Source organism: Empidonax traillii, unplaced genomic scaffold, assembly GCF_003031625.1.
Source record: "Empidonax traillii isolate 1590-97213 ecotype Southwest subspecies unplaced genomic scaffold, ASM303162v1 scaffold1834:size56880, whole genome shotgun sequence".
NCBI lineage: Eukaryota > Metazoa > Chordata > Aves > Passeriformes > Tyrannidae > Empidonax > Empidonax traillii.
This window is the reverse complement of record NW_020957027.1, coordinates 27,673-54,971: the sequence shown is the minus strand read 5'-3', so window position 1 is coordinate 54,971 and position 27,299 is coordinate 27,673. Positions and strand designations below refer to the sequence as shown.

Genomic DNA, 27,299 nt, shown 5'->3' with positions numbered 1-27,299 from the left:
ATCTCCTTTTCCATGTGCTGTCTAAGCAATTGACCAAACATTAAAGCATCTGAGCCGACCTCCAGCTTCCCAGTGGCAGACTCCAGTTCAGACACTTACTTTTTCTTGTCTTTGTCCTTCTTCAGGGGCTGCTGTGAGGTAGCCTGCAAGGACTGGGACTGCAAGGTTTCCACCGCCACTTTCCGCCTGTTGAAGGCATTCATCTCTTCCTCCAGCTCCCTCCTCTTCTCCTCCACCTTCCTCTTCTCCTCCTGGTGTATCCTTTTCAAGTGCTCAAATTTCTCATGCAGCTGGTGGGAGACAGACCCTCTCAGCACCTCCTCCAGCAGCACCCTGGGCTGTGCTGCCCCTGCCCCAGAGCCCCTGTCACACCTCTCACACCTCTCACACCACTCCCCCAGCCCAGGGTGCTGGCAGGGCCTGGCACCCAGCACCCCCAAAAGCAGGGGAGACACAATAAATTCAGCAGAGCAGGAGGAGGCGTGAGCCCTGCAGTGTGCACTGAGGATCTCAGCTCACCTGCAGCCCTGCACCAGGCTGGGGACATCGTGGCCTCTTTTGTCCCTCACTGGTTCTGAGGATGGCCCATTTCATCCTTCCCCAGTCCCAGCTGCCCCCTTTACTCTGCTGTCCAGGGGCCTCAGGGGGGAAGTCTCCCTGACATGGATGCTCCCCTAAACATCTGCCACTGCCTTTCTCTCACCAGACAGCAGCCAAGTTCCCTGCACATGGCACAGGGTAGGGAAGAGGTTTCTGAGGCACCTGAACCAGTGATACATGTGTGTGTTTGTGCCTTGGCTGGGGAGTTCCTCAACAGCTGCATGTGCTTCCAGCACTCAGACATTGCCCAGCCCCAGATTCCCTGCTGGCTGTGTTTTGGGCTCCTCACAGGTTTCTGGCACACCCACCTCTCTCTCCTTCTCCTTCAGCTCTGCCTCTGTCTCCTTGACTTTGTTAACAAACATTTGTCTCATTTCTTCCTCTTTCCTCTGGAGCTCGCCCAAGAACTCTTTCCTTTTGGTCTCATATGTTTCTTGGAGGCTGGGGAAGAAAGCAAATGAAATCCAGACTCTTTGGAGAGCGATGAGTTAGGGATGGGGAAATGCATGCCTGTCTGTGTTGCTGTAAGACAAACAGTCAGGGGAGGGAACATCCAAGTCAGCTGCAAAGTTCAAACCCAGTGCTACCATTTTCCAGCCCCGTGCCGTGGATACCACCTACAAAACTCCCACTTTTGGTGCTGTCACTCTAAACTGATGCTGGATGTGAAGGCTGCTCACCTGAAGGGCTGGCTGTCTGGATCTGTGTCCTTGAAGCCCATCTCCTCCAGTTTGCACCTCCTGTACAGCTCGTAGTGGCGGGTGTGGGTCTGCTCCCGCAGATCCTCCATGTTCACTCGAATCAGCATCTCCCGCAGCTTCACAAAGTCACAGTGACTCTCATTCTCCACTGAGGGAAGCCAGGGGACAAGTCAGCAAACTGCAGACACGGTGGGGGAGCACAAAGGTATGTACAGATTGACTGCAGACACTCCCATCCCAAGGAACTCTGCCCGTTGTGCTGCTCAGGGCACAGCACAGTCCCCTGGCTGGAGGGATTCCCACCGACCCTCCTGCCTGCTGGTAGGAAAGGGAATTCAAAGGAAAGGTTGGCCCACCCACAGAAGGGTGCACAGGGCGGATCTGCACCGTCCAGCAGAGCAGAGGGGCTGGCAGGGCCTGAGCTGGGCAGGGCTGTGTGACACGAGCACAGGGGGGGCTGGGGGGTACCCGCTCGCTGCCCTCACCTTGCACCACTCCCCACGGGTACTGCCGAGCCCGCACCAGCTTGTTCCCAACCTTCACCTCCTCCGTGCTCCCGACCACGGCAAAGGGCAGATGAGCCTGAAACACAGCCAAGGCAGGGACTCAGAGCATGGGGCAACCCCCAGAGATCAGCCTGACCCTGAGATCCCCCTGCCCCAGGCACAGGATGTGCTTCCATGAGTCCTCCCCCCTCGCAGCAGTCGCTGCCCTGGATGGGATGTTACACCGGGAGCAGTGTGGGGCCACAGCTCAGCTCACAGCACTGCTGGCTGGGCTGAGGCAGCTGGGGAAATGCTGTGGGAACACCGTGGTCACTGCTGCTCTCTTTTATCCGTTTATCAGGTTGCTCTGCACGTGCCAGGAGTGGGGCACCCCCCTTGCCGAGAGCACAACCAAGGACAGGCCCTGGCACAGCTCCTGGCACAGCTCGGGTGTGTGGGCACTGCAAGGGACATGTGCAGGATACAACAAAGGGGGGGGGGGGGGGGTGAAAGAAAAGGCAAAGCATTTAATCAGAAACAGCTATGCAGAAAAATGTTAATTTTGATTAAAAAGGGGGTTTTGATTTCTAAAATTAACATGGAAACATTTCAGCTGTTTCTGCTGCAATAGCTGCGCTCTAATTTGGGAGACAGGAAGCTCAAAAGTGTTTTGCATGTGCTACAGCCAGGTCTGAATTTGATCTCTGAATTTCAAAAAAAGACAAAATAGAAACGAACAATTTTTCTTCCTTACTTTAAATTGAGTTTTCTCTGCTTAGCCTCCTTAAGTCAGAAGGCTAATCAAATCTTAACTGTCAAATTTTTATTCAAAACTTCTCCTTCCTCATATGCAAAGTAGCCTAAGAGCAGACAGAATGGATTTTGAAGAAAGCATTTTTCAAAAATTCAGTAAAACAAATTCTAGAGAGTCATTTCTCCAGAGAGCCCCAGATTAAACATGAGCCACATTTTAATTAATTCTGTATGCAACAGCCTTCGGCATCTGTCAGACCCACAGCTCGACTTTCCAACAGATTCAGTGTCTGGACATTCCCAAAGACACTTGCCCTTCAGATGCATTTTTGTGCAGCAATTTAATTTGTCCCAACTTCTGGCAGCGCCGGGACTGGCAGCATTACTCACATTCATCACAGAGTTGATCTCAGCCACTGCCTCATCGTCCGTGGGGAACTGGTAGATCTGCACTCCATTGCTGACCAGCTCGCTCATGATCTTGATCTTGAACTTGTGCAGCTCGCTCTTGGAGATGGTGTCTGCTTTGGCAATGATGGGGATGATGTTCACCTGCAGCAGCAGGGAGGAGGGAAGGACAAACCCCCCGTGAGCAGCCGTGTGGGGGTGACCTGGGTCCTGCCCCACTGGCTGCTTCACATTTACACTTCACATCCCCTAAAGGCACCACGGGGCTCTGTTTGCTCAGGAGCTGCAGCTCAGCCCAGCTGAACACTAGAGGGAAGAGTTTTGCAGCACTCATTAGGCTACAAGGCTTCAGATACACCAAACACCCCTCACTAACCACTCCAGGAGCAGATCAAAGGCTCTGCTCTGCTGATGTGTTCTGTTACACACATCAGGGAGGCAGAGACAGGGGAACTGTCACATCCCTGCTGTCCCCATCCACTCTGGCTGTGCTGACAGGCTGCTTTAGAAGACAAGCACAAGCATGAAACGCTGCACTGAGCTGATGGAGCCTGCCTGTGCTCAAGCAGAATGAGCAGGGGCTCCTCAGGTCCCTGGCAGCAGCTGCAGATCCTCCCCAAGGACTCCCTGGGCCTCTTGCAGAGGATCACACCTCGGGCACGCCGCGTGGGTCACATGGACCACCCAGGGAAGGTGCAGGGTGCCACACAGCAGACAGGAGATCTGCTTTCATGCTGTTCTTGCTCAGCTTTGGTTTCACATCAGCCAGCAGTCACCATACCCCACACAGCTTCCTCATCCCAGGCTTCAAAGCCACCCACAAGCTGCAGGGTGGGGAGGTCCCCCTCTGCCCAGTACCCACCACGATCAAGAGTCAAGGAGGGCCACATCCCACATCCTTCAGGTGGGATGGGGCTCACTATGGCCTTGTGCTGGAGAGAGCTACAGCAGGGCAGGATCTGTCACAGGAACCTCTGTCAGATAATGCTGCTGTGCCCAGAAAAGCCAAGTGTGATACTGCAAACCACTGCTAAACAAACAACAACAGAACTCATCTGTGAACAGCAGCCAAATCCAGAGCAGTGAGACACAAGAATTCAGACAAGTAAGGGGAGAGTCTGATTTGCCATCTAACATTTCCCCACAGCCAACGCTTTTTGTCCTACAGAGCTGAAATTCATAGCAGCCAGCTGGTCTCCAATGGGTGCCCATTAAAATAAATGGCCTCGCTTTCCCAGCTCAAGTTCTCTTTGTAGCTCAGTGTTTTTTCCATTCTCCTTGGGTTCCCCACCCCCGTCTCTGGTTTAGCACTCAGGAAACACAAGAGCATTTACTTGCTGCAAATGAAGATAGTCTCAATTTGCTCATTGCACATTTATGTGAGAGGCTAAATTCCTTTTTCTCAGCCACTGACCTGGCCTCTTTTACCAAGGACCACGAGCCCCAGAACGAGGTCTGCTGCTCACTGCACTGCTCAGCAGGTCCATGTCCTCATTACCAGGGTAAAGGGGCCATGACCACAGCTGGGTGCCTGCTGGCCTGCAAAGAGCTGAGCAGGCTTGGAGCCACATCTCCTGCAGGAAAAGGGTCAGCTCAGGGCTCATGTGCCCCTCACTCTGCAGCGGGATCTGCGAGGGGACAGGCACTGCCAGGGAGCAGGGCTGGGCTCTGCAGCCAGCCAGGCACGTTCCATCTACCTACAACCCCTTCTGAAGATGCTTCTGCTCTCTGCCTGTAACTAAACATCCCAAACAACAGCTGGCCATGAGCTCAGCCAAACAGATATTGTTTTACAGTACAATGGAAGATTTTGTTTACAAAACAGCTTTACCCGGAAGGGATTTTGTAAATTTTACACTAAAAGTAAGATTTGTTATTGAAATCATCACACAGATTCAAGAGCCTGCCCAGCACCTGATGCCAGGCCTCTGGTGGGCTAAAGCAAAGGTGGAACGGAGCCAGGGTCCTACAAACTCTCTGTTAAACCAGGCCCAGAGGCTGAGCCAGCAGAGCACAAACAAAGCATTGCCTCTAATACACCTCTCATCTCCATGTGCTCTGTTCTTCAGCTGTAAAACAGGGGCCACCAGCCACGAAAAGCTGCCCAGGAGGAAGGCCCGGGGTCAGGTGTGCTCACACAGCAGTGCATGTCTCCTCTGCTCAGCCACAGTCAGCACCCCCTGTCCCCATCCAGAGGGGACACGACTGCCTGGACTCTGCTGACACCCCCGCTGCCCACACTGCCCCAGCACCTCTGCTTGGTGTGCACTGGGGCTTTAGGGAGTGCCTGCAAAGCACCCCAATGGCCTGGGGTGACACTGGTGCTGAAATGCAACACAAATCCCCAAAATATCAACGGGCTCTACTTGCTCATTCACTTCCCCCTGCCTGCCTGTGCGAGGCCACCACAGCAGGAAATCCAGCATGTTCTCAGGCTGGGGCAAGAAGGGAGATGAGAGCAGAGGGATAAAATGACTCCAGAGGGGTCTATTTAAGTGGAAGTTTAGAAACATAAAAAGCTTGCGTGTGCACAAAGTTTTCATCTCTGCACAAGTACAAAGGATTTATTTTGGTACTACCCAAGGACCACATTAGAGGCAGCCACAGGGAGATGTGAAAAGTAGGGAATGCAGAAGGAAAAGAAGAGAAATGCATTGTGGGACCACCAGCACCAAGGGGAATCGTGCAAAAGCTTTCCTCCAAACATATTTCTGGGAACATGTAATGCTGGCACTGCACCAAGAGACAAGAGTTTATTAAGGGAAAGTTTTCGGATTCCTGATGAAGTCAGTGTAACAGGCACTACAGTTACAAACAGCCCACTGCAATGGGAAGCCAGTGCCTGCTCTGGGCTGGGGCCAAGGAAAAGCAGGCCTGAGCCCCAGGCAGTGAGGGCAAGGAGCAGGGACTGCAGCAGAGGGAACTCTGCCTGCCAGCAAACAGAGCTGCACATGAACAGCAGCCAGAGAAGAGAGTGCTCCCTCCATGCAATCCAGGGGATCCCCAGGCCCTGCCCTCTGTAGGGTGATCAGCACCTGCCACCTGAAAGGAACCACCTTGCTGCCAAAACACTGCTCTGAAAGACAGGAAATTCTTGTGAAGGAAACAAGAGATGCTGCTGCCACTGGTGACCTTTGAAGCCTCCTGCAGCTCCCTGGAAACCAGCTGGAACACCCAAAAGTGTGTCAGAAACTTGCTCTGAGCTGCAGGAACATCAGCAAGTAGCCAGTTAAATAACCCACTGCCCCACAAGGCAGAATAGCTTATACACAAAGAAACAACCCCCAGATAGACCCTTTCATGACCCACTTCTAGGATTCCCATGACCCTGAGAATCCTCACCCTATCTACACTTTCAGAAGACATTAGGATCTCCTATCCAGATCACCTGGCACTGCCAGCAGTGACAGCTCACACACTCCCTGTGCACCAACACACACAAATCTTCTCCTCAGCACTGAGCACCACCTCAGCACATCTTCAGTTTTGGTGGCTCTCACCCCTCTGTCCCTGCTGACAGGTCAGGACAGCAAAGGTGGCTCCAGTTTTCACAGTTCAGCTGCTAGAGCTGGAAAGCTTCCTCACCTGCACAGCTAATACAGCTGCAGCTGATGGCTTTATAAATACCAACTAATCTGGGTAAGATTCTTACAGTCAGGGATGCTCTAGAATTCACACAACCAACCTGAAAACAGGTTTTTCCTGACATTTTTCAGAAGAGCCTATGAGAAAACAAGCACAGGACCTCAGCAAGCACCAGCAGACAAAGCTTTACCAGAGTCCTAAAAGGGGCCCAGCTGCCATGCAGGGAGGAGTCCAACATGAAGGGAACAAAACCTTCCACGTGACAATCAGCACCAAGAGAAGCATCCCCGAAGGAGGGCCCGTGGTCTGCAATGCCTCACCTTGCTATCCAGCTTCTTCATTGTCACCAGGTCCAAGGACTTGAGCGAGTGCCCGGTGGGGGTGATGAAGTACAGGCACACGTGGATCCTCGTGTCGTGGTAGTTGAACAGGGACCGGCGGATCTTCAGCTCTTCTTGCAGATAGTTTTCAAACTGCGTATCAATGTACTCCACTATCGGCCTGTAACTAAAACCAGCCCATTAGCAACCAGGGACTGCAACAGGTTAAGGGCTTAAGGAGTTCTCCCAGACATTCCATGGTGTCACTTAAAGTGGAGTTATAAGACTCAAACCATTTAGCCATCAACAGGAAACGTGTGGTGTTTACACACAGACCTTATAATCCAAAGGTTGCTGCAGATTCCTGAGGCTGCACTGCAAAGTCTAAGGACAGTGGAGCATGGGAAGATGACTACTTCCCCAGACCAAACTCTGCCCACATCTCAGGGCTGAGCCATCTGGCTTAGCGATACAACATGACAAGGAGAGACCTTGGAGTCCCAGAAGCCTTTACCTGGGGCTTGAACAAGACGTTTGTGTAATTAAATGAGACAAGTCCAGAAAACACCAACCAATGCCACAACAGATAATTCCTGACCCTGCACTGAGGACAGCTTGCTAACTGCTCACACTACTGGAAGACACTATTCCCTGCTGGAAAGACCTCCTACGACCTCTCTTTTTGGCTCTCCCCCCAGTCCCCTCCGTGCTCCGTCCCCAGAATCAGAGCCAGCACTCCTCATCACCAGCAGCAGCTCTGCCGCGGACCCGCGGGCAGCCCCCGCGCAAGCACCACGGGCAGGCCCCGAAAGGCTGAGCAGATGGCACGAGACCTGCCTTTCATCCTTATTGATCTGGTCCCCAAAGCCAACGGCGTCCACGATGGTGAGCTTGAGGTGCACGTTGCTCTCCTGCAGGTCGTAGGTGCGGGGCCGCAGCCGCACCGCGCTCTCATAGTGACTCGCCTCCTCCGTCTCAAACGTGGTGTTGAACAGGGTGTTCATCAGGGTGGATTTCCCAATGCCAGTCTCACCTAGGGAGGACAAATCATCAGCTCACTGCAGCAGGGGTTTGTCACAGGTACCTCAAAGCAGGTTAATTAGAGAGCAGAACTAAACCATGCTGTGAAAGTCACTTGTGGGCACACACAGAACTGTCACACGGGTATCTGCCTTCCTGAAGGCCTCCCATGCTTAATGCAAAGCCAACACAGAGCACTTGGGCCTCATCTCCCAGTGAGTATCATAGAGCACAGCAGAACATACCATTTCCCTCTCCACATCCCCTGACTTTGCTTGGGATTCTGCACTAGAGAAGCTCTGGAGAGCACAATTTTAGGAGCCATTGAAGGATGCCTGGGATGCATCACAAAAAGCTCCATCCCAGAATATTTGGCTGACAAGCTGTTCGTGAGCCAGAAAGGCTTTGAACTTCTGCTTCTCGTAAAAAAAACCCCAGACTGATAATTTCCAGATTGGCCTGCAAGGGACCCCATTTAAACTGCTCATTCCCTGCACACACAATTACTGGCCACAGCAGTGAACAGAGGCAAGACCCACAGAGACAACCTGCTACTCCCTGCTCATTTCCCAGGCTGCCACCACTTCAGCAGAGACAGGCACTGCTGAGGAGCCCCACAGCAGGTACCCTGGTGGGAGAACAGGAGTGGGAGCAAAGTTCTGTTCCAGGGAGATGCCATGCCTGCTGCCAAGGGCTTTGGACTCTTCCCTTCTTCCAGCACCACAGGCTCTGCTCTTCACAGGAGGATAAACACCTCCCGTTGCTCAGGGCAGAGGCACACACTGCTTCCTACCAGCTGTGGCTAAGAGTTGTGCAAGGAAATGAAGGCAGCTGGTGCTCTAGATTAATCCGAGAGGAGATCTATGCAGAACTCTACTGATGTCAGCTGCATTCTCCTCTTCAGCTGGGCACTGCTGCGAGTAGGAACTGGCAAACAGGGTGGGGCTCTTTCTCTCTTGTCCAAAAAAAACCCAAAGGCCAGATGAGAATGTAGGAGTATCCATTCTGGTATCCCCAAGAATGGTACTAATTAAAGCCATATTGCCCTCTGCTGCAGTTACCCTTCTGCTAAAGAACAAGCCTACGAAGTTCAGGCCTGTGATTCCAGCCATGCTCTTTACTTGTGGTGTGGATATGCAAAAGTGGCTTGGGTGTGGCCCAGGCACCTTCACAAAGCTGTCAGGTTGCCATTGAACAGTCTGCACAAAGCCACAGGAGCTGCTGTCTCTGGCTGTATTTTTGCTGGTCTGGCAGGTCACATACTTCAGACCTCATACACCATACAAGAACCAGCCAAATCAAAAATAATGCTCATCTCATCACGGGAAGCAATTTGTCTCTAGTACTCCAGACAGGATTGCCTGCTAGATCGCATCAACACCAAAGTTAAAAACCAGGAATATAATGAGGTTATTTTAAAGTCAGCTCCTTGCATCTGCTCACAATCTCCCAGATAAACACACTACAATCAGTAAGAACAGGAACACTCCCCCTCCCTTTCCTGGCATAGAGATGACCATGCTTCAAGCCCTCTGACCCACCTGGGAAGGCACTGACCAGGCACAGCTCAGATACAAACCTCTAATTCCAGATTTGGGGTGCAGGTTTACACTCAGAAATTACCCAGTTATCACCAGCAGCTCTCAGCTAATCCACGGTGCATCTGACTGGACATCGTATTCACCAAGAGCTGCTCGTGCCAGCCACCCCAGTTTGCAAATGGAAATATTTAACAAGCCATATACAGTCTTTCCTTAATCCTTCCTACTGCACAGCTACTGCAGTGGAGGGATGAGCAATTCCTCGCTGATTACGGAAATTCTCCTGGTTTGACTCAATGTGATTTTAAGAGAGTTTGGCATTTCTGACTTGCTTAAGTCACTGCCAAGGCTTGTGGCACAGCAGGACACACGAGAAAGCCTGGCCCCAGCCTCAGCCCACGCCTGCTTGCCGAGGACTGTGCTCACCCACACAGAGGATGTTGAAGCTGAAGCCCTGGGTGACAGACTTGCTGACCAGCTGATCGGGCAGACTGTCGAAGCCCACATGGCCCCCCAGGGAAAGGTTCCTCTTCTCTTCATTCTGGTAGGGAGAAGAAGCCAGATTAGCAAACTGCACTGAGACGGCAAATGAGACTGATGAGACCCAAGAGCAGCGTTACCCACCCTGCTGGGCACTGCACAGCCACCCACACAAACCCCAGCACTGCCCTCCAGAGCTTGTGTTCTGGCACACCACAGCAAGGCCCCCCAACAGCCACCAACAACAGGAGAGAGGGTGTACAACACTGATCTTTGTAGGGAACTGGGAGAACTATCCAGCTCCAAAGAAAAGAAAACACAAATGTGAGGTCCAACTACATGCAGCTGGGAGGGATCAGCAAAGGACACCCCACCACTGTATGTTTTAGCACTCATTTCTCCTAAACTTCCTTGATTCCATTTTCTTAAACCTTCCAGCACTGAATTCAACTTGACAGACTCTACATTTCCCCCAAGCACTGATCTTTTTGCCTTTGCTGTGACCACCAGCAGCGTGGTCTGTTTGCTCAGGCACTGGGGGTGCTGGTCCCGCAGGCAGGGCGAGGAACCCTCTTGCTTTGCCATCTGTGAGCACAGTTTTCCACTGTTCCTCTGCTGTTCCTGTTCCTGCCTCCCCCGTGTGCACTTTGTTCTCCCTTCTGTCTCCTCCCTCCCCCAGATCACCTGTAGGAGCTTTGCTCAGGAACTGAGGCAGTAAAATCCGAGCAGACAGCCACTCTGTGACCTGTGCTGTACAGAAAAGGCAGGGCAGAGCGGCTATAAAATCCAGCAAAAAGGAGCTGACAGAAGGATCATTTCTGTTTCCAGTGGTTAAAAACGGGAAAGTTTAGATTTGGACAAATATTTCACCAGATTTGCCACCTCTGCAGAACCAAGCAAGGCTGTCTGAACCCAGGGGCCAGCCCACTGCCCCTGCAGCCCCTCAAGCATTCTCACCCATCTCTGGAGAGGCAAGGAGGCAGGATTTCAGAGCACCATTCACTCACCCCCACAGTTTCTTCGGTAAATGACTGTTTTCCTTAATCACCAGCACACAGAGAACGTGGGGATGGAAAAAATGTCTGCCCTTGGCCTAGCTCTGCTTCTTCTGTCTGTTCCTGACAATTGGAACTTAACGTTTCAGCACTAAGTCTGTGAGACAGGACCATCCCCGAGAAGAGCCTAAGCTGCCTGTCAAACTTTAAATTAAGTCAAGAGGAAAATAAAAGCACTGATGTGATAAGCCTTGCCTATTGCTCTGTGCCTGCAGTAAGATTGTTAAACAAAACACAAACCTTTGTTCAACTGCATCTCGAGTCAAAGCCTTCTTTAGCTCTGCCCTTGGTAGAACAAATATTCTCAGCTTTGTAAAATAAACCATTTCAATCACAAAAACAACCTGTGAACAGCTGAAGCAGCTCCTATGCCTCACACAGAAACCTGCTGGCTGTCCTGGTTACATCTGGTACCCATTTTCAGATGATTCCAGCCCAGTGCACTCCTAAGGGACTTCCTCGACAGAAACACAACCGAATCATAGCTGGGCTCCTGTGACCCAACCTGTTTCATCCCACCAGGATCCATCACACTCACTAAGCAGAAACAGCAATCAGTTACAGTTTCCCTGTGCAGCTGATGGCAGCAATTAAGGTTTTAAGGTGGCCGAGAGTTTAGGTGAATTAAAAATAAAAAAGGGCCCCTAAGACGGGGTTTAACTTTCAGGTTTAACTTTCTTCCATTCGTCTGTCAGCACATGGAGATGCTGAAGGTCAGGCCCCAGAACACTGGAGCTGAAAAGTGAGTCTGTGCTGCTGCAGGCAGCCCAGTGCCGAGCTGTGGATCTGGCATGGGATGGTGCAGTCACACAGGGAAGGGGAGCTGGGGACACTGGTGTGCTGGGAAGGGACTCAGAGCTGGTTCAGGTCTGGTTTTCCCCTGAAGGAACAGGCTGTCACAAGGCACAGGAAGCCACTGCAGGCACCAGCAGAGCTCAGGGGGCTTCCTTGGGCTCTCAGCCCGTTCCCTCAGCCCCCCCCTTCTCCTCTTCCCCGTGTCCCTCTGAGCCACCACCATACAGAGCTTAAAATGCCAGTTCCCACCACTGCAATGCGGTGACAGCCGAGAGCTGTTCCCACAGAAAGTCACCCCGCTTGATGGTTACACTCTGTGTCTTTTCATTTTAAATAATAAACAAAAACAAGCAAACAAAAACACAAACTAGAAGCCTGGGATGACATTTTGGATGGGAAATAAATAAAGGCTGCCGATGGCTATGATTAGGCTGAAAGTGCCCGAGGCTGGGAGGAGGTTTCCAGGCAACAGGCAGCACCACTGCTCAGGATTTTAAAATAGGCTCCAGCTCAGCAAGGCTGCATTTAAATAGGCTCCAGCCAGGCAAGGCTGCATTGAGAACTCAGTCATGCTTTGGCTGCTGGAAACCCAAACGTGGCCACACAGGGCTTCTTCTCTTCTTTTTTTGGCTTTCAGTTGCTGTTCGCTACGGGACAGGAATACACTTACTCAACACTGCTCACATCTCTCAGAGCTGCTAAACCAACGAGACAGACCTCAATGAAATACTTTTGCCAGTGACCTTGAAATGCAGTTTCCTTCTATTTCTGTAAGCAGCAATAATAATCTGGTTCAAGTTCAAGGCACTGCCGATACCAAAGCAGAAAACCATTTGCTGTGCTTGCAGGGCCTTCAGCTGTCACTCAGCTCCAAGGGGATTTTGCTGTGTTAAGACAAACAATGTTAACAGCTGCTGGGAAGTAATAAGATTAAGAAGAGAAAGAAAGGGGGAAAAAAAAAGTTTTCACTGGTTTATTCTTTCCCTCCAGTCCATCGAGCTTCCAAACCTGACAGCCTTGTGAACACAACCAGCACTTCTGCTCACTGGTGGTGTTTGGTGCTGACCTGCACTGGAGAGGAGCCTGTCCACCCTCCTGAGGAGCAACCCCAAGTGACCTGCCCTTTGGGCCAGCTCCCACACACCCAGGGTGGCTCCAGGACAGCTTGACACGGTTCACCTGCTAGTAAAGACAAGGTCACCTCCAAATTGAATCCTTTCCAGCAGAAGCAGCCAGCCTGCAAGGCTCAGCATAAATAATCAATCCAGAGCACAAATGCTGCAATAAATGAGAGCAGCAGTAATGCAGCAATGTGAGGGCTTTTTTGTTGGTTTTGTTTTAAACAAAAGGTAAGGATTTCAGTAGGAGTTCTTCCACACTTTGTGCCAGCAACGGGACTGCCCTGCAGGACAGGAGCTGGCAGGTTATGTGGCAGAGCCAGATGGGAACAGCCATGGCAAGAGCCAGGCAGGAACACAGCCCTGCCCTTTCCAGTTGCACTGGTCCCTGCAACGTTCCCACCCTCCCCAGCACCTGATGAGAACCAGGTCCCTCATCTCATAGCACAGAGAGACCACTCTCCTCCTCACCAGGCCAGAGCCCATCCTGGGGCTGCAAATAACCTCGAGGCAGCCGACCTTTCCTGAAGCCCATGTCATCATCACACAACATGATAATTAGGAGTTTGCAATGGCTCCCAGTGGGAACTCCCACCACAAACAGCCACTGCAGCCCTGAACATCCCTTCCTGGGCTGCTAATGATGGGCATCCTATGATGAGCAGCTACCAGGGTTTAACTTGCAGCCTTTGAACGTTGCTCTTCAAAGGCACTTCTGTGCCTTGAGCTGATCTTCAGGCTTGAGCAGAGAGCCAAGGGGATAATTCATACTTTGAATCTGGAATTTTGAGGGAAATGAAAGATTCATCATAAGGCCAGAGCAGAATTTATGTATTTCCAAATCCAAAGTCCTTTAAACGTTTTCACAGACGCTCTGTCCAGGCAACAGTCACATGAATGGCATCTGTGGGCACAGCCACAGGAACAACAGTCATCCCACAGGGACAGCGATCCTTAGCTCTGGTTTGACAGAGACATCACAGAACCCTCCTCTTGGCACGCCCTTGGTAGCACAGATGGACACAATTAGCTGAGCACCCCAGGAACTGAACCAAAAACTCCAAACACAGCGCTCCCATCAGCTCTAAGGCACCAGCACCCCGGACACACTCCACTGGGGGCTGGGATGCATTTGGGATGTACAGGGGCACACTGGCCCATTCCTGGGGCCTCATCAGCACAGAGCTGCCCAGGGAACCAAGAACTACAAAGCTGGCCACAAACAACTTGCACAGCAGATGAGGTGCTATTTGGCCCTTTACTGCAAGTCAGACAAGAAAAGGCAGCAGAGAAACACAATCAGGGAGAACAAATCCAGATCCCTGTAAGAAGGTCAGCACAGTATCATGTACTAATTAGGCTCTTCCTCCTAGACAGAGTGATTAAAGAAACCTGTGAGGAGAAATGCACAGGCTACGGCATCAAACCTGTGCCTACGATCCTTCAAAAAATAAAACCTGCTCACAGTTTCTCTTCATGCTTCACCTCCAAACTGGCATCAGTTTCAATCTGCGTCATCACATTTTTCAGTAGCTTCTTCCAGGAAAAGGGGTTTTATCACTGCCTGCACAGCCCAGGGGGGATGTCAGCAGTGGGACCAGCTCCATGGTCAGCTGCCCCTCAGCTGCACAGTGTTCCAGCTGGAGCTCCTGGTGCAGAGCAGAGCAGCTCAGTGCTTTCAGATGTGCTGCCCTTGCTCTCCTTTATTTCACCAGGAGCACCATGAACAGACCTTGGGTAGAAAAGGCCATTCTGATATCAGCTGGTTAAAAAAAAATAAAATAAAATAGATCTGTAGGAGTATCACCTTTCAATTAATCTCAAGCAGAAATTCCCCTTGGTGACATATGCTCGTGTTTCCTGCTCAAGACAACCCTCGGTTCTGCTTTCCTGAGTGACGCAGGTGAAAGCATATGGGTAAACAAAAGTGTAATCCAATGCCACCATCATAAATGGGGATTTTTTTAGGAACTTGGCATGATGGGAGCTGTAATGTAAACCCCGGGCCCAGCTACAGCAGACTCATCAGCGTGCAAACAACCGGTGAAGAGAACCACGAGGGAAAACCAAAAATCACATGGGTCAGCTGACAAACACTGAAGGCTCCTGCACTTTTACCCTGAGGGAGAGCACAGCATTTTTCTGTATCTGAGCTGCCCTTTCCAGTTCTACATCACAACAAAACACAAGTGAGAAAGATGAACAGATGACTTTTTCCAAGGCCAAACAGCGAAGGCCTAGAGGGGAAACAGGAGGGAAATTCAGTCCTTTCTTCTTTCTGCTGCATGAAAAGGGCTTACACTCGAGCAGGGACCAACCCAGAGGTGTCTGATGCTCCCTGATGCTTCCTGGGGCACCTCTGCACTGCCAACAGTGTCTGCCTGAGCTGTGTCCAGGCTGCAGCTCCCAACACACCGGCCCCATGCAGGTGGAAGCACAGCCCTTCAGAGAGCTTCTGTCTTCCAAGAGCTCACAGGTGTGCCAGGCACCCTGGAACCCTGGAGCAGTGTGCCAGGCACCCTGGAACCCTGGAGCAGCGTGCCAGGCACCCTGGAACCCTGGAGCAGCGTGCCAGGCACCCGGCAAAGCACAGAGCACAGACTCCATTTACAATCAAACCAAAACAGAAAGATAAACCATCAGACAGTTTGCAGCTCCCTGATCAGTGGCTCAGAGCAGCGAGAGGAAGGGCAGGGATGTGCCCGGCCAGGACACCCTGGCACAGCTCCCGTGGCAGGACGGGGCGGGCAGCGCTGCGAGGGGCTGGCTCAGCACCCGGCACAGCTGGGACTGTGCTGGGCACAAAACAATGACTTCACCTTCTTCACACCCTGTCCACAATCCTCAACAGTGCGTGCAGCACAGAGACTGATACATGTCCCAGCGGGGTTTGGAGGATGCTATTCCCTTGTCTCCTGAATGGAAATGCATGGAATGGGAATGTTGTTCAGTCCTGATGCAGGGAGTCTCCCTTTGCAGCTGAGCAGAGAAAGGACTGAGTGAGATTTGGCTGTTGATTCAGTCCCAGCAGAGCAAGCTGGTCCCATGTACAGGCTCACCCACGCTGGCACCCAGCAGCTGCCCTGCCAGCCACAGGCACTGCCTCAGGCGGGGCACTCTGGGCAGCAGTTCCACGAACCACGGAGCAGAGGGGGCTGCTTCAGGGTCCAGCACAAGCAGGATCCCTAGCCCAACCCCCCAGCCTCCCCAATGCCCACCTCTGCCAGATTCCTCATAAAGGTGCTTGTTTCTATGATCCTTTCACAAGCACACTGAGTCATGGAGCAGTTGAGTACTTGCCTAGAAACCTTTGGGCAAACAGTGTCGGAAGCCAAATTCAGCTTCTTTGTCCAAGCAGGCACTTGCTGGGGCCTGGCCCAGCTTCTGGATCAATGCAGAAAAATCTGACAAATCATCTCCCTCAGAAGATCCTCTCCATCTCTGAATATTGGCTCAACAAATGCCACTTGACATTTGCAAAGCGACAGCAGCGGGTACAGGCTCACGTTTCCATGAAGAAAACATTTCTTTTGCCTAGCTCAGAGCTGAGGGGCAAGCAACATTCAAACCAGATGCTACCACACACCAAAATATCATCTGTCTTGTACTCACAGGCCAAGGACTATTGGATGTATAACAGCACCAGTGAAGGAGCTTGCACTTTGTAGTCTACTAAGCCAAAAGATATGGCCTCAGAGAGGTAATGAGGCCAGATTTTAGGTTGCCTAACAACAGTCAGAGGACTCTGAGCATGGTAAATTTTAAAAAGGCTTCGGTGTAGTAGGCATGGCCTCATGGGTGCCTTTGGCACTGGAGATGAAATGCAGCACCCTCAGCTGGGGTTGGCCAGGGGAGCTCTCAGCACCTCTTAGGCTAAAGTTGTCATATCTAATGCCACCTAATCTCAGATTTGCAAAGTGCAAGCACACACTCCACTTTAAAGGTTTTCAGTTAATCTTAAGCATGTGCTTAAAATTTCAGATCCCCATCATGGAGCACTTAATAACAGGCTGGGAGAAGAAAAAAGGAACTAAAAGTAAGCCCACAGAGAAAGTTTTAGATGAGGGCTTTGTGTTGATTTACCACTTGTCTTGCAATAGCAACCCACTGTGCTTCAGCTTCTCCGATGCCTCTCGCTCCTGCCCGCTCTGGTGGTGGCAGCTGAAGAGGACACAGCTGAGATGGTGTGAGCAGCTCTGCCTTCACTATGCCTGTGCAGGGAGGGCAACAGTGGTTCTTCCCTGCTGTGGCAGCTCTGAAGAGCTGTAAAAGGTAAGGTTGTGATACCTAACACCGCTCTTCCCTCCAGCAAGACAGGGCACAGCCCCAGTGCCTTCCCTTCCTTCCCTTTTCCAAGACACAGCGTGCTGGAACGCAGCCATCTGAGCCAGCTCTCCACACACAGGACACTGTGGCAGCCACACATCTCCAGTTGCTGCAAGCTCACAACAGGCTCCCAGCCCACAGTGAAGTCCCCCCAAAAAACCTCACACTAAACCAAGACAATCCCCAGCCTCCCTTTAACCCGATCTTCTAAGAATGCCAAGAATTTTCCCAGACACTGAGCCTTTATTCCTATCCCTCCCGGCTCCCAGCTGCACTCCAGGCAAGCAAAAACACCCCTGAAAAAACCAGCTATGGAGTCACCAGCAAGACATGCCAAGTAAAAATTAAAGCCACTTTGCATTACAGAAGCAAGAAGGCTCAAGGGATGGGGTTCCTGCCTTTAACTAAAGGTTATGTTGCCCGATGTGCTGCCTTCTCGAAAGCTTTCAGACCCGTTTTTAAGAGCTATTCACAAACTCTAAGACCAGAGATTGCACTGCAGAGACCAATGCTCAACACTAGGCAGAGCAGACATCTCAACCCCCCCTGGTGCAGTGCCAACAATGCCCCATGTGCCCCAGGCCAGGCTGGGGGCAGCCAAGGCTCTGCTGCACACCCATGAAACCCAGCCTGATGCTCTGCAGGCACCTCCCCTGAGCAGGTGGACAGCGACTCAAGTGACACAGCCAAACTCCCTGGAAGGGAGGAGCTCCTTAGGTAAATCCTTAACTGCTCCCCTGTATCCAAGGAACTGGTGCCAGAGTTTGGGTTCCCGGGACACACCTTGTGCTGTATCCCAGCAACTCGTGGGTGATGCTGGGCACTCCCAGCAGCGGGGCAGGGGCAGGGACCTGCACACTCCCCCCTGACCCTTCTGCATCAGCTCCCCCAACACTTGTGAGCACAGAGCTGAACTGAGGCCACTGCCTCCAGCTTCCTTTCAGCCTCAGCAGCCTTTCCTCCCTAAAAAACCACAACAAACCACAAAACATTCAATAAAAATCCTACACACATCTACACATCAAGTGGCACGGGCTCAAAACATCAGGTTTTGCTGACTTTCAGAGCCAAGTCTGAAGGGAGAGTAAAGCTCCTCTTCTTTTCTCACACCACACACATCCAAGACGATCCATTCACAACCTGTGAATGCAACATCAGTTTTAATTTTCTGCAAACAAACTGACTGTTTCTGGCTTAAATTCCTCTCTGACTTTTTACACTGCAAGCAAAATTCCCACATGCTTCCTTAAGCTGTTATTTAGCAATTTCCCTATAACATTTATGAAGCTTAGTTAATTAATTGTGAGGTCTTTCTTAATCAAGGAAGGATTAAACGTGCATTTTGTCCCTATCACAAGTCCTGGATGGGATTTTACAAAGCAGCAAAGCAGGATTTACCGGGCATTATACACACAGTGTTTTGCAAATATGGATGTTGCCTTTGAGAATAAAGAAAGTTAGTTAAAACAGAGAAAACTATGGAACCAAAAATGAAAGACATTTCCTCCAAAATGACCTTAAAGGATGAGAAAGTTCAGCTTCTTGGCAGTCCGAGAATTCCATCTCCCATACGCTATTCAAAACCAAGTAAAGTCCAAAACACAACTATAACCTTTTAAACAGACTGAAGGAAAAGAACCTAAAATACAAACAGCAACACCTCACACTACATCGTCAGTTTTACTTAAAAATTAGTTATTCAGAAGCTTCTGAGATTTTGGATTTAATGGACTTCACAATTAACCCTGCCAGAGACCAATCTTAGCACCTCATCTGGCAGAGACTTTCCCAAGTTCCTCCAAGGAAGCAGATGCATTCCCAGCTTACCCTCAGCTGCTCTGACCAGCAGAGTCTCTTCCCTTCCCCACCATCCTTCCACGAGGAAGAGGAGACACTTGGCAAACACAAATGGTTGTGGGACCAAGTCAGGAGATAAAGTGAATGCCTACCCCTAAGGGGTGGAAAGGAAAAGGTTTGGGGCAGTTTAAATGAAGTGTCGAAGAGGGGAAAAAGGATCCGGATCCCCATCGTGCCAAACAAGCCCTGCTGGATATCAGCCACCAAGATTATTTGTTTTAGTTACCACTTAAAATAAACATGGCCAATTCCCACAAAGGTTTCCAGAATTTATTGCCCAATTACACTAAATGCTATTATTGAGTATATTTTTAGAGAAGAGAACAGAGATATAATGGAAACCCAAGAGTTTTGGTCAGGACTGTAGGCTTTTTCCCAGTTTGCCTCACACAGCCATCCCACAGCATCTCCACAAACAGCTCTCCCAGCTACTGACCAAGTCTCCCTGTAACAGTGCCTGGAAGACACCAGAAAGAGAACATCCCACAATATACCACAGCCACGCAGCTCTGAGAGCTAAACCACAGTCATCATGCTAATAAAGCTGACTGCTATATATCCTGTTAACACATGCCTCCAGAAAGCCTCAAAGTGTATTAGCACAGAATACCTTTAATCTGAAGAATCAAGGCAATGGAAAAAAAGAGAAGAGAAAACCTCTATTTGAAAAAAATACATGCAGCAAAAAGCTAAGCTGAAAGGACTATTCACTGTGTACGAAAATACAGGATAGATTTATGTTCACAGATACGAACTGGGAACACCTGTGCTGCAGCAGACAGGGAAGGGGAGCGTTGCTGGGAGGCAGACTGTCAGCTCTTCCCCAGCAGCCCTTTTACTGAGGCAGAGCTGAGAGCCAGGATCAGCGTGGATTAGGATGGAAGGCCTGGCCCAGCCCACCGTAAGCAGGGTCTGCACCAGAGACCCGGCCATGCCCCTGTGCCCCGAGCTGCCCCCACAGCCCGGGCACCCCAGGAGCACAGCCAGTGCCTGGCACAGCGTGGATCACCTCCCCTGCCAGCACCCACCTGAGCAACGCGGCTGCTCCGGAGGGTTCAACCTCCCAGCATCACTGTGAGCACTGGGAACGCTCCCCAGAGCCAAAGGCATTCTGTGCAGCCCTGTGGGCTGAGGGGACTCAGGAGAGCAGGGGCTGAGGGCTGTGTCCTGCCTGGTACAGCCACAGGACTCGGGATGGGTTCCTGGCACACGTGCTGCAGGGTGGCACAGCCTCCCCACATCACCCTGTCCCCGGTGGCACAGCCTCCCCACGGCACCCTGTCCCCGGTGGCACAGCCTCCCCATGGCACCCTGTCCCCGGTGAGCTGCAGAGGGGACAGTCCCGGCCCCCCCATGGACACCCAGCCCAGGCAGCTCCCTGGGACAGCTGGTTTTGGGGCAGCTGGAGCCAGAGGGCAGGAGCCCCGAGGCAGGGTGCTCCATGGGAACCTCGCTCTGGGTGTCTGACATCTCCGGAATTCCATGTGTGTGGGAGACTGGGAGACGGACACTTCTGGGTTTCACAAAGGAATCTGAACATCTAAACAAAGTGGTGCCTCCACAGCCCTGACCCCAGGGGCCCTGGTCAGCCACAAGCCGAGAGTGGCGACCAGGGCTGTATCCAAGAATGCTGCGGTTCCCACTGACACCATCCTCCTCTGGAAATCTCCCGTCACCCCACTTTGGAGGGTCTGGCTCCCTGTCTGGCTCCACCTTCTGCATCCAAATGTCACAAGCTGGAGGTGAGCATGGCTGTTTATGCCAGAGAAGAGGCTCTGGAAGAAAAGCACATGGTTGGGACTGAGAAGAAGCAGCACTTTCAGGATTTTTTTCTTGCTTGAGCTGCTCTGGGAGCAGAGATGGGCTCTGTCAGCTGTCTGACCTTCTATGATACACGAACATAAATGCAAAGCTTCAGCTACAAACCCGGAGCTTGGTGAAGATGTGGGGAAGGGGAGAAACAGGCAGGCTGTGCATGAACACAAGGCCCACCTCAACAAAACACAAATATGGGACAGGGCAATGTTATTTCTAAAAGTTGCAGCTCATCTGAAACAAACAGGGCAGCTTCTCCCATCCACATCCAAGATGTCTGTCCAAGATATGTTTGGAATAATCAAAGTTAATCCCATAAATGTGCCCCTACCCCACCGAGGAGGGTGAAACAGCATGCTCACACCCTGCATGCTTGCCTCAGTCCCATCACCTCCCAAATTCCTCCTCATTGCACAACCCAGGAAAAGCCATGCCAGCAACATGCCAGTTTTCTCCCCTCCCAAGCTCGGAGCCAAAGGAGCAGAAGGCAAGGAGAGGAGCAGAGAAGCGTGGCTGTTGCTCTGCAGACAGAACAGCCCAGCCCTGAGCCCTCAGCTTGCACAGCCGTGCCTCGAGACGACAGCGCTGGGGACAGCGGGGGCACTCGGAGACAGGGCTGTGCCTCTCCCTGCAGCTGGCTGGCTGTCCTGCCACACAAGATAATATTTAGGGAGCTTTTGGCCTTCCAGCAGTGCTGGAGACTGGCTGACAGCTGCCACCACAGCACTGACAACAAGCCCTGACACCGGGCTGGCCTCCTGAAAGAGAGTTATTCTTCAGGCTTTCACTTGTTTTGCCGATGCTGAGGGCACACACAGCCTCAGCCTTCCACCCACCCCTCCACCCCCAGCCTCAGCCTGCCTCCCACCTGTCACCCCCTGGCCTTCCACCCACTCCCAGCCTCAGCCTCCCACCCCTCCACCCCCGGGCTCGGCACTCGCTGCAGCTCCGAGCGTTCAGAGCAGCCCTGGAGCTCCCACGCACAACAACACGTTGCATCTCTGCTGCAAGAAGAGACCGACAGCAACAGCACCACAGCAGGGAAAGGGAAAAAACTGCAAAAAATCTTACTCTGGGCAACACTGGTTCACAGTGCACACACTGAAAATAAGTGTTTAGCTGTGATAGGCTGTGGTTGAGCTGACTGGCCCTGTGGCTGAGGCAGTCAGAGATGGCTTCCTGTGTGAGGACAGGCGAGTCTCCCAGGGAGGCACTGCAGGGCTTGCAGGGGCAATCACCAATTTGTCCCCTCCACTGGAAGACCATTTTCTCCATCGTTTCTTCCCAAAAAAGCATACGGTCCAGGCAGAATTGCTGGCCAGGGCAGGGAGGGAAAGGGCTGCTCCTGCTGGGCTCGCTTCCTGGTGTTTGCTACCAGCTTGGAGAAAAATCTGTCACTTGTGTTCCACTCTGCACGGGAGATCGCTTGAGTTTTTCCAGGCTAAAGGTAAAGTAACTGAATGGCAAAAACAGACAAGAAAATTTAATCCTGGAACTTCCAAATGGTGCCTCTGGCTGGGCAAAAAAATAGAGCCAGGGGAATGTCAGAAGTTAAGTCAACCCCATTTTCCACTGGAATTAAGCCATGGAAAAGTTTTCCTTGAGAGTGTGATTAAAAGAAAATGTAAGCCTGTGCTTAGGACCTGCAGTGATAAGACTTCTGGCAACCTCTCTGCCCTGGTCACGCTACACAGAACCGCTCTCAGCTTACTCCTCATGCCCGTCTTTCACAAATTAAGGTGTCACACTGGCCCCTCACAGGGAGGAGCAGGTTTAGGCTGTGCAGTCATTAAGTGAAACCCTGAGCTTACAGAAAACAGCAGCAACACATGAAGTTTATCCCAACCAGGCAGTTATGGCAGGAGCAGCCCCATTCAAAGGTCCCTCTCCTCCCACAGAGCTGGGAGCAGGTGACAAGAAGGCAGTGGTGTGTCAACAGGTAACGCTCACACAGCTGCTAAACTGGCCAGATCCGCCCCAAGCTCAGCAACTCGCTACAACAAATCAAATCCCACTGTCCATTTCCAGTGAGGAAGATGCTGTTCAGCTTTCCTCTCTATCAGGTGGTGTTTTTTCTGCAAGATCTTCTAAGGGACATTAATTTATAGTACAGCTGCCAGTACCAGCCAGATGTCAATCACTGAGACGAAGGGAAATCTCAGGACTGCATATAGACAGCTGTCCCACAACCACAGCTCTCACACTGATACGTACAAGTGTCAGTGCTCTCCTCACTGGGCATCAGTGTTCACACATCCCTGTCTGTGCAGGCAGCCACAGTGTGCACATCAAGCAATCAGCCACGGCATCTTCCAGAGTTAACTTTTCACCCTGAACTGTTATCTCAGCCCAACCCTGAGGCTGAGGACACCTTCTCCTTCTCACAGAACGCAGCTGCTCAGTTGGGAGCCCAAGCAACTGCCTTTGCACCTCCAACTCAGACTGTGGGTTAATGCAGATCGTTAAGGAACAGCATTCTGTGAGGTCGATGGTTTTATTTAAAAAGAGAAAGCAACAGATTTGGGAGTTTCGAAAAAGCTTCTTAAAAGCAAAACAGTCTTACAGTCTCAGTCTCACATCTCATCCCATTTACTCTCCTACGCACCTCCAGTCGCTTCTCCGTCACTCCTTCTCCTTCCAGCTTTTCTAGCTTCCTTCAGAGCTTCTGCATTTCCCTGCTGCACTTCACACACCTCCTGGCTTCTGCCTGCATGTGGTGGTTGGGCTGTGTCCCGCTCAACACCCCCAGATCCTCGCTAATACTGCCAGCGTCTGCTCCAGCACACAGGCACTGCCTGGGCCAGCTCAGCACTGCCCAGGCCAGGCCATGGAGAAGCTCTGAGTCTTGATGACAGAGTATTTCACAACTGAACCAGCTATCAGCTCTCTCCCCACTCTGCTGCTGAGCAGCCTTGGGTCTCCAGAAGCGATGCCTGCAGACCAAGCCTGAGCAAGGCAGTGGTGAGCCACGTTCCCAGATCAGCAGGAACTTCAGTCTCCAGGGGCTGAAGCAAATCTCTCTCACAACACTACATTCACAAAAACAAAGGCAGTGTTGAGCACCACTGGTGTGATCCTGCTGCCTCAGAGGCAGCTTTCCATGGGCCAGCTTCCTCTCATTTGCTTTTGCTGGTCATTTCCAACAGCAGCACTTGAAGGGAACTTTATTGTGCTGGAGACGGAGGCATTTTGGAGGGCTGTACAAGGGAAGCGTGCATCTGGGGAGTTTTCAAAACACATTATCCAAACCTAAGGGTCACTACATTCCAGGATGTCAGCTGGACACTTATAAATAGCTTCAACCATCTGAATAGCATGGTCTATTGTGTGTCAAAACCCTCCTTCAGAGGTTTTTTCAACATTACTTCCCACTGAAGATACAAACAGCTGGTAAAAATAAATGAATTTATAATCACTGGGTTTGGCAGCAACGAGCTACTCCCACATGGACTTTCTGCTCTGGAAACTGAGGCACAGTGATATAAAGTGGCACCAAGAAAGCTGTGAGCCCTGCAGAAAGAACAGCTTGGAACACCTGAATCACGAGATTCCCACGATACTGCCAGAGGAACAGCATCAGACCGAGACACATCCTAAGGGTAAAGGGAACAGCAGCTGGGACAGACCTCTGCCCCATGTCAAATGGAGAAGAGACAGTGCTCTCTCCCCTGCTTCTGCCAGATCTGTGCTTCCAGGTGAAAGGCAAACTAAGACCATCAGAGCACCAGATCTACCGGGTCTGCAGATCCCTATGAGCTCTCCCAGCGCAAAGGAAGCAGATTTCCTCCTAATGGAGTTGGGCACTCAAGCCATGCTGGAGCCAAGCCATTTCCCTTTGGTGCCCAAATGACAGCCAAGCACCTTTGGGAGCTTTTTTTCCCCCCTCCCCTTTCTTTTTTAAAGAGAAAAGTGTTAGAATACTGATGTAAGTACACCAAGCATTCTTTACCCGCACCAAAGAACACAAATTAAGCTTCATTTTCTCCAGAACTAGGCAATATTTTAGGTTCCTGTAACATCTATGAAAACCTGCACAGGCAGCAGCAGGCACACCAAATTACCATTAAAGGTATTTATATATGATACCAATTCAGAAAGGATTGCAGTGAGACAGTCACAGTGTTTCCATTGCCTGCCATTGGCTTTACCTTAATCCCCTCCTCCCAGAGCCTAGAAACATTAGTTTCCTTAAATGAGAGCCTCAAATCAATTTTCCTTCACGCAAGTTTTAAGTAAGTTACAGTTTTGCAAATTCATTCTTGAGCTGGAAACTTTTGCGCCAGGATTCAAAGAAATGAAGCAGAGTTTGAGATTCTTGGCAAAAAGTAGCTTTCAAAGAAAACAGTAGCAGGGACTTGTTTGTGCTCAAACGGCATCCCAATAATTCAGACAGCCACCACTGCTGTTCCCATTTATTTAGTAATAGCACACCAGACTTTTCTGACTTTGGAGAACTATGCTACTTAATGCGGTAAAAATGTTTTTAGCTCTGCAAGGCTACGAGACGCATCACCGAGCTATTTCACGAGAGCAGCCTTCCAACAACAACAGAAAATTCAAGCGGTAGACAAAGAATAGTTTAGAGCCGACACAGATTTTAGCCAGATTGACTTCCGATAGCAGTTATACAACATGTGAGCTGCAGAGCGGCGGCGGAGCGCGGGTCACGCTCCATATTTGCTGGACGGCATTCCTTACCCCGGGACCAGCCAGCCTCGAGGGTTCGCTCTGCCCGTGTCTGAACCGTGTGTCTCTCGCCGCTCTACACACACACCGCTAAGTTACTGTCGCAGAGTGTTTGGATGCCGGCGCTGTGCAAACAGCTCGTGTTTCGGAGGGTCTGACCCGGTTTCTTTCTCCCCCCGGAGGCACACAGCACCCGCCCGCAGGCACCCGGACCGGACACGCTTTGGGAGCATCCTGGACATCCCGGCAGGAGCCTCTGAGCGTGGCGGTACCGCTCCAGCTCCAGCTCCAGCTCCAGCTCCAGCTCCAGCCACGGCCCCTCCGCTCGCCCTTCCCTTCCCTCCCCTCCCGCCCCCGGCGCTGCGGGACCTTCCCGCAGGGACCGTCCCCGCACCCCCGGCCCCGCCCGCCCCCTCCGCAGAGCCCCCGGCGCGCATCCCCCCGGCCCCTCCAGCCGCGGGGCCATCCCCGCTCCGAGCGCGGCAGAGCCGGGCCGAGTGCCCGGGCGGAGCGCGGCCCTGCTCACCGAGAAGCGCTCCAGGTCGGTGGCGGCCATGGCCGGGAGCGGCGGTGCTGCCCGCGCGGGAGGATGCGGGGAATGGATCCAATATGGCCACTTCCTGGAACTCCCTCCGCCCGCCGCAGGCACCGCCCGCCACACCGACCGCGGGCACCGGGGCCGGGCGGCACGGCCGGGGCGGGACGGGCCCGCCCTAGGGGAGGAACCGGGGCCCGGCCGCGCAGGGAGGGACTGGCGGGGCGAGGGGCCCGGCCCCAGGGGGGAGCACGGAGTTCCGAGCACCGAGCACAGAGCTCCGAGCACCGAGCACAGAGCTCCGAGCAGAGCTCCGAGCACCGGCGGCCCGGCCGCAGCAGAGCGCTGGGAGCGCCCAGCACCGCAAGGCAGGCACAAACCCGTGCCCGAGCGGGGCCGAGGGAGGGCCCGAGCACCCCGGCAGGGTCCACACAGCCCCATCTAAAGGTCGGACTCGGTGGCCTCGGAGGTGTTTCCAGCCTCGCTGGTTCTGTGGTTTCCCCACCTCGGGAAACCCCCAGCCTCCAGCGGGCTGGAAGGACATCCCACAGCGCGGGGCATCCCACGCCGAGGTGCCGCTGTCACACGCGGGAGCCCCGCCGGCGCTGCGGGCACAGCGTGGGTTCCAGCCAGAGCTCACGGCCCTCCCGCTGCCTGTGTCTATGTAAGTTAAAGTATGCAGCAGAGGACTGGGAGCCTTTCTTCATCATTCCTTCCCGCAGGAAGCACAAAGCCAACCCCATCGGTCTGTGTAACTGCCCAGACACGGGTGCTTCATGAGCTGAGAGCACAGAGCAGTTTCTGTTGCGTGCTGGTGCCCTCTGCTGCAGTGCAGCCCTGCACAGCTCCACAGAGCCACGCGTGCCGCTGGGTCCCCAGACCAGACCTGCACCCCTAATCCTGATGGGTTCACATTAGATATTAGAAAGAAGTTCTTTACTGTGAGGGTGGTGAGGCACTGGAAAGGGTTATCCAGAGCAGCTGACTCCCCATCCCTGGCAGTGTTCAAGACCAGTCTGGATGTGGCTTGCAGCAACCTGGTCTAGTGGAAGTTTTAATCCCAATATTAGAGAAGCTGAGAGGGTGTTATCCAAGTGATCTGCTTTTTGAAATATGATAGATCTAGTGCAGGTCAGAGATGCTGGTTTCCTGTCCTTCCTGAGGAGACTGCCTACAACCAAATTATTTCTGCTAATCCATATTTTAGTTCTGATTAAAG

The 27,299-nt window shown here is 52.1% G+C and overlaps 1 protein-coding gene across 2 annotated transcripts; it reads right to left on the bottom strand.

Annotated features, from left to right (window-relative positions):
- Positions 1-26,196, bottom strand: SEPT8 (septin 8). 2 transcript variants are annotated; one of them, XM_027908771.1, is made up of 9 exons: positions 26,072-26,196; positions 9,840-9,954; positions 7,690-7,885; positions 6,853-7,039; positions 2,930-3,091; positions 1,787-1,883; positions 1,281-1,449; positions 909-1,041; positions 1-290 (listed from the first exon to the last, which is right to left on the bottom strand). In XM_027908771.1, exons 1-9 carry the CDS (start codon positions 26,099-26,101, stop codon positions 96-98), a joined length of 1,284 nt encoding a protein of 427 aa, XP_027764572.1. In that variant the 5' UTR covers positions 26,102-26,196; the 3' UTR covers positions 1-95. The 2 variants fall into 2 exon arrangements, with proteins under 2 accessions (XP_027764572.1, XP_027764573.1); XM_027908772.1 differs by having other exon boundaries at positions 6,853-7,033.
- Between the last annotated feature and the right edge of the window lie 1,103 nt (positions 26,197-27,299).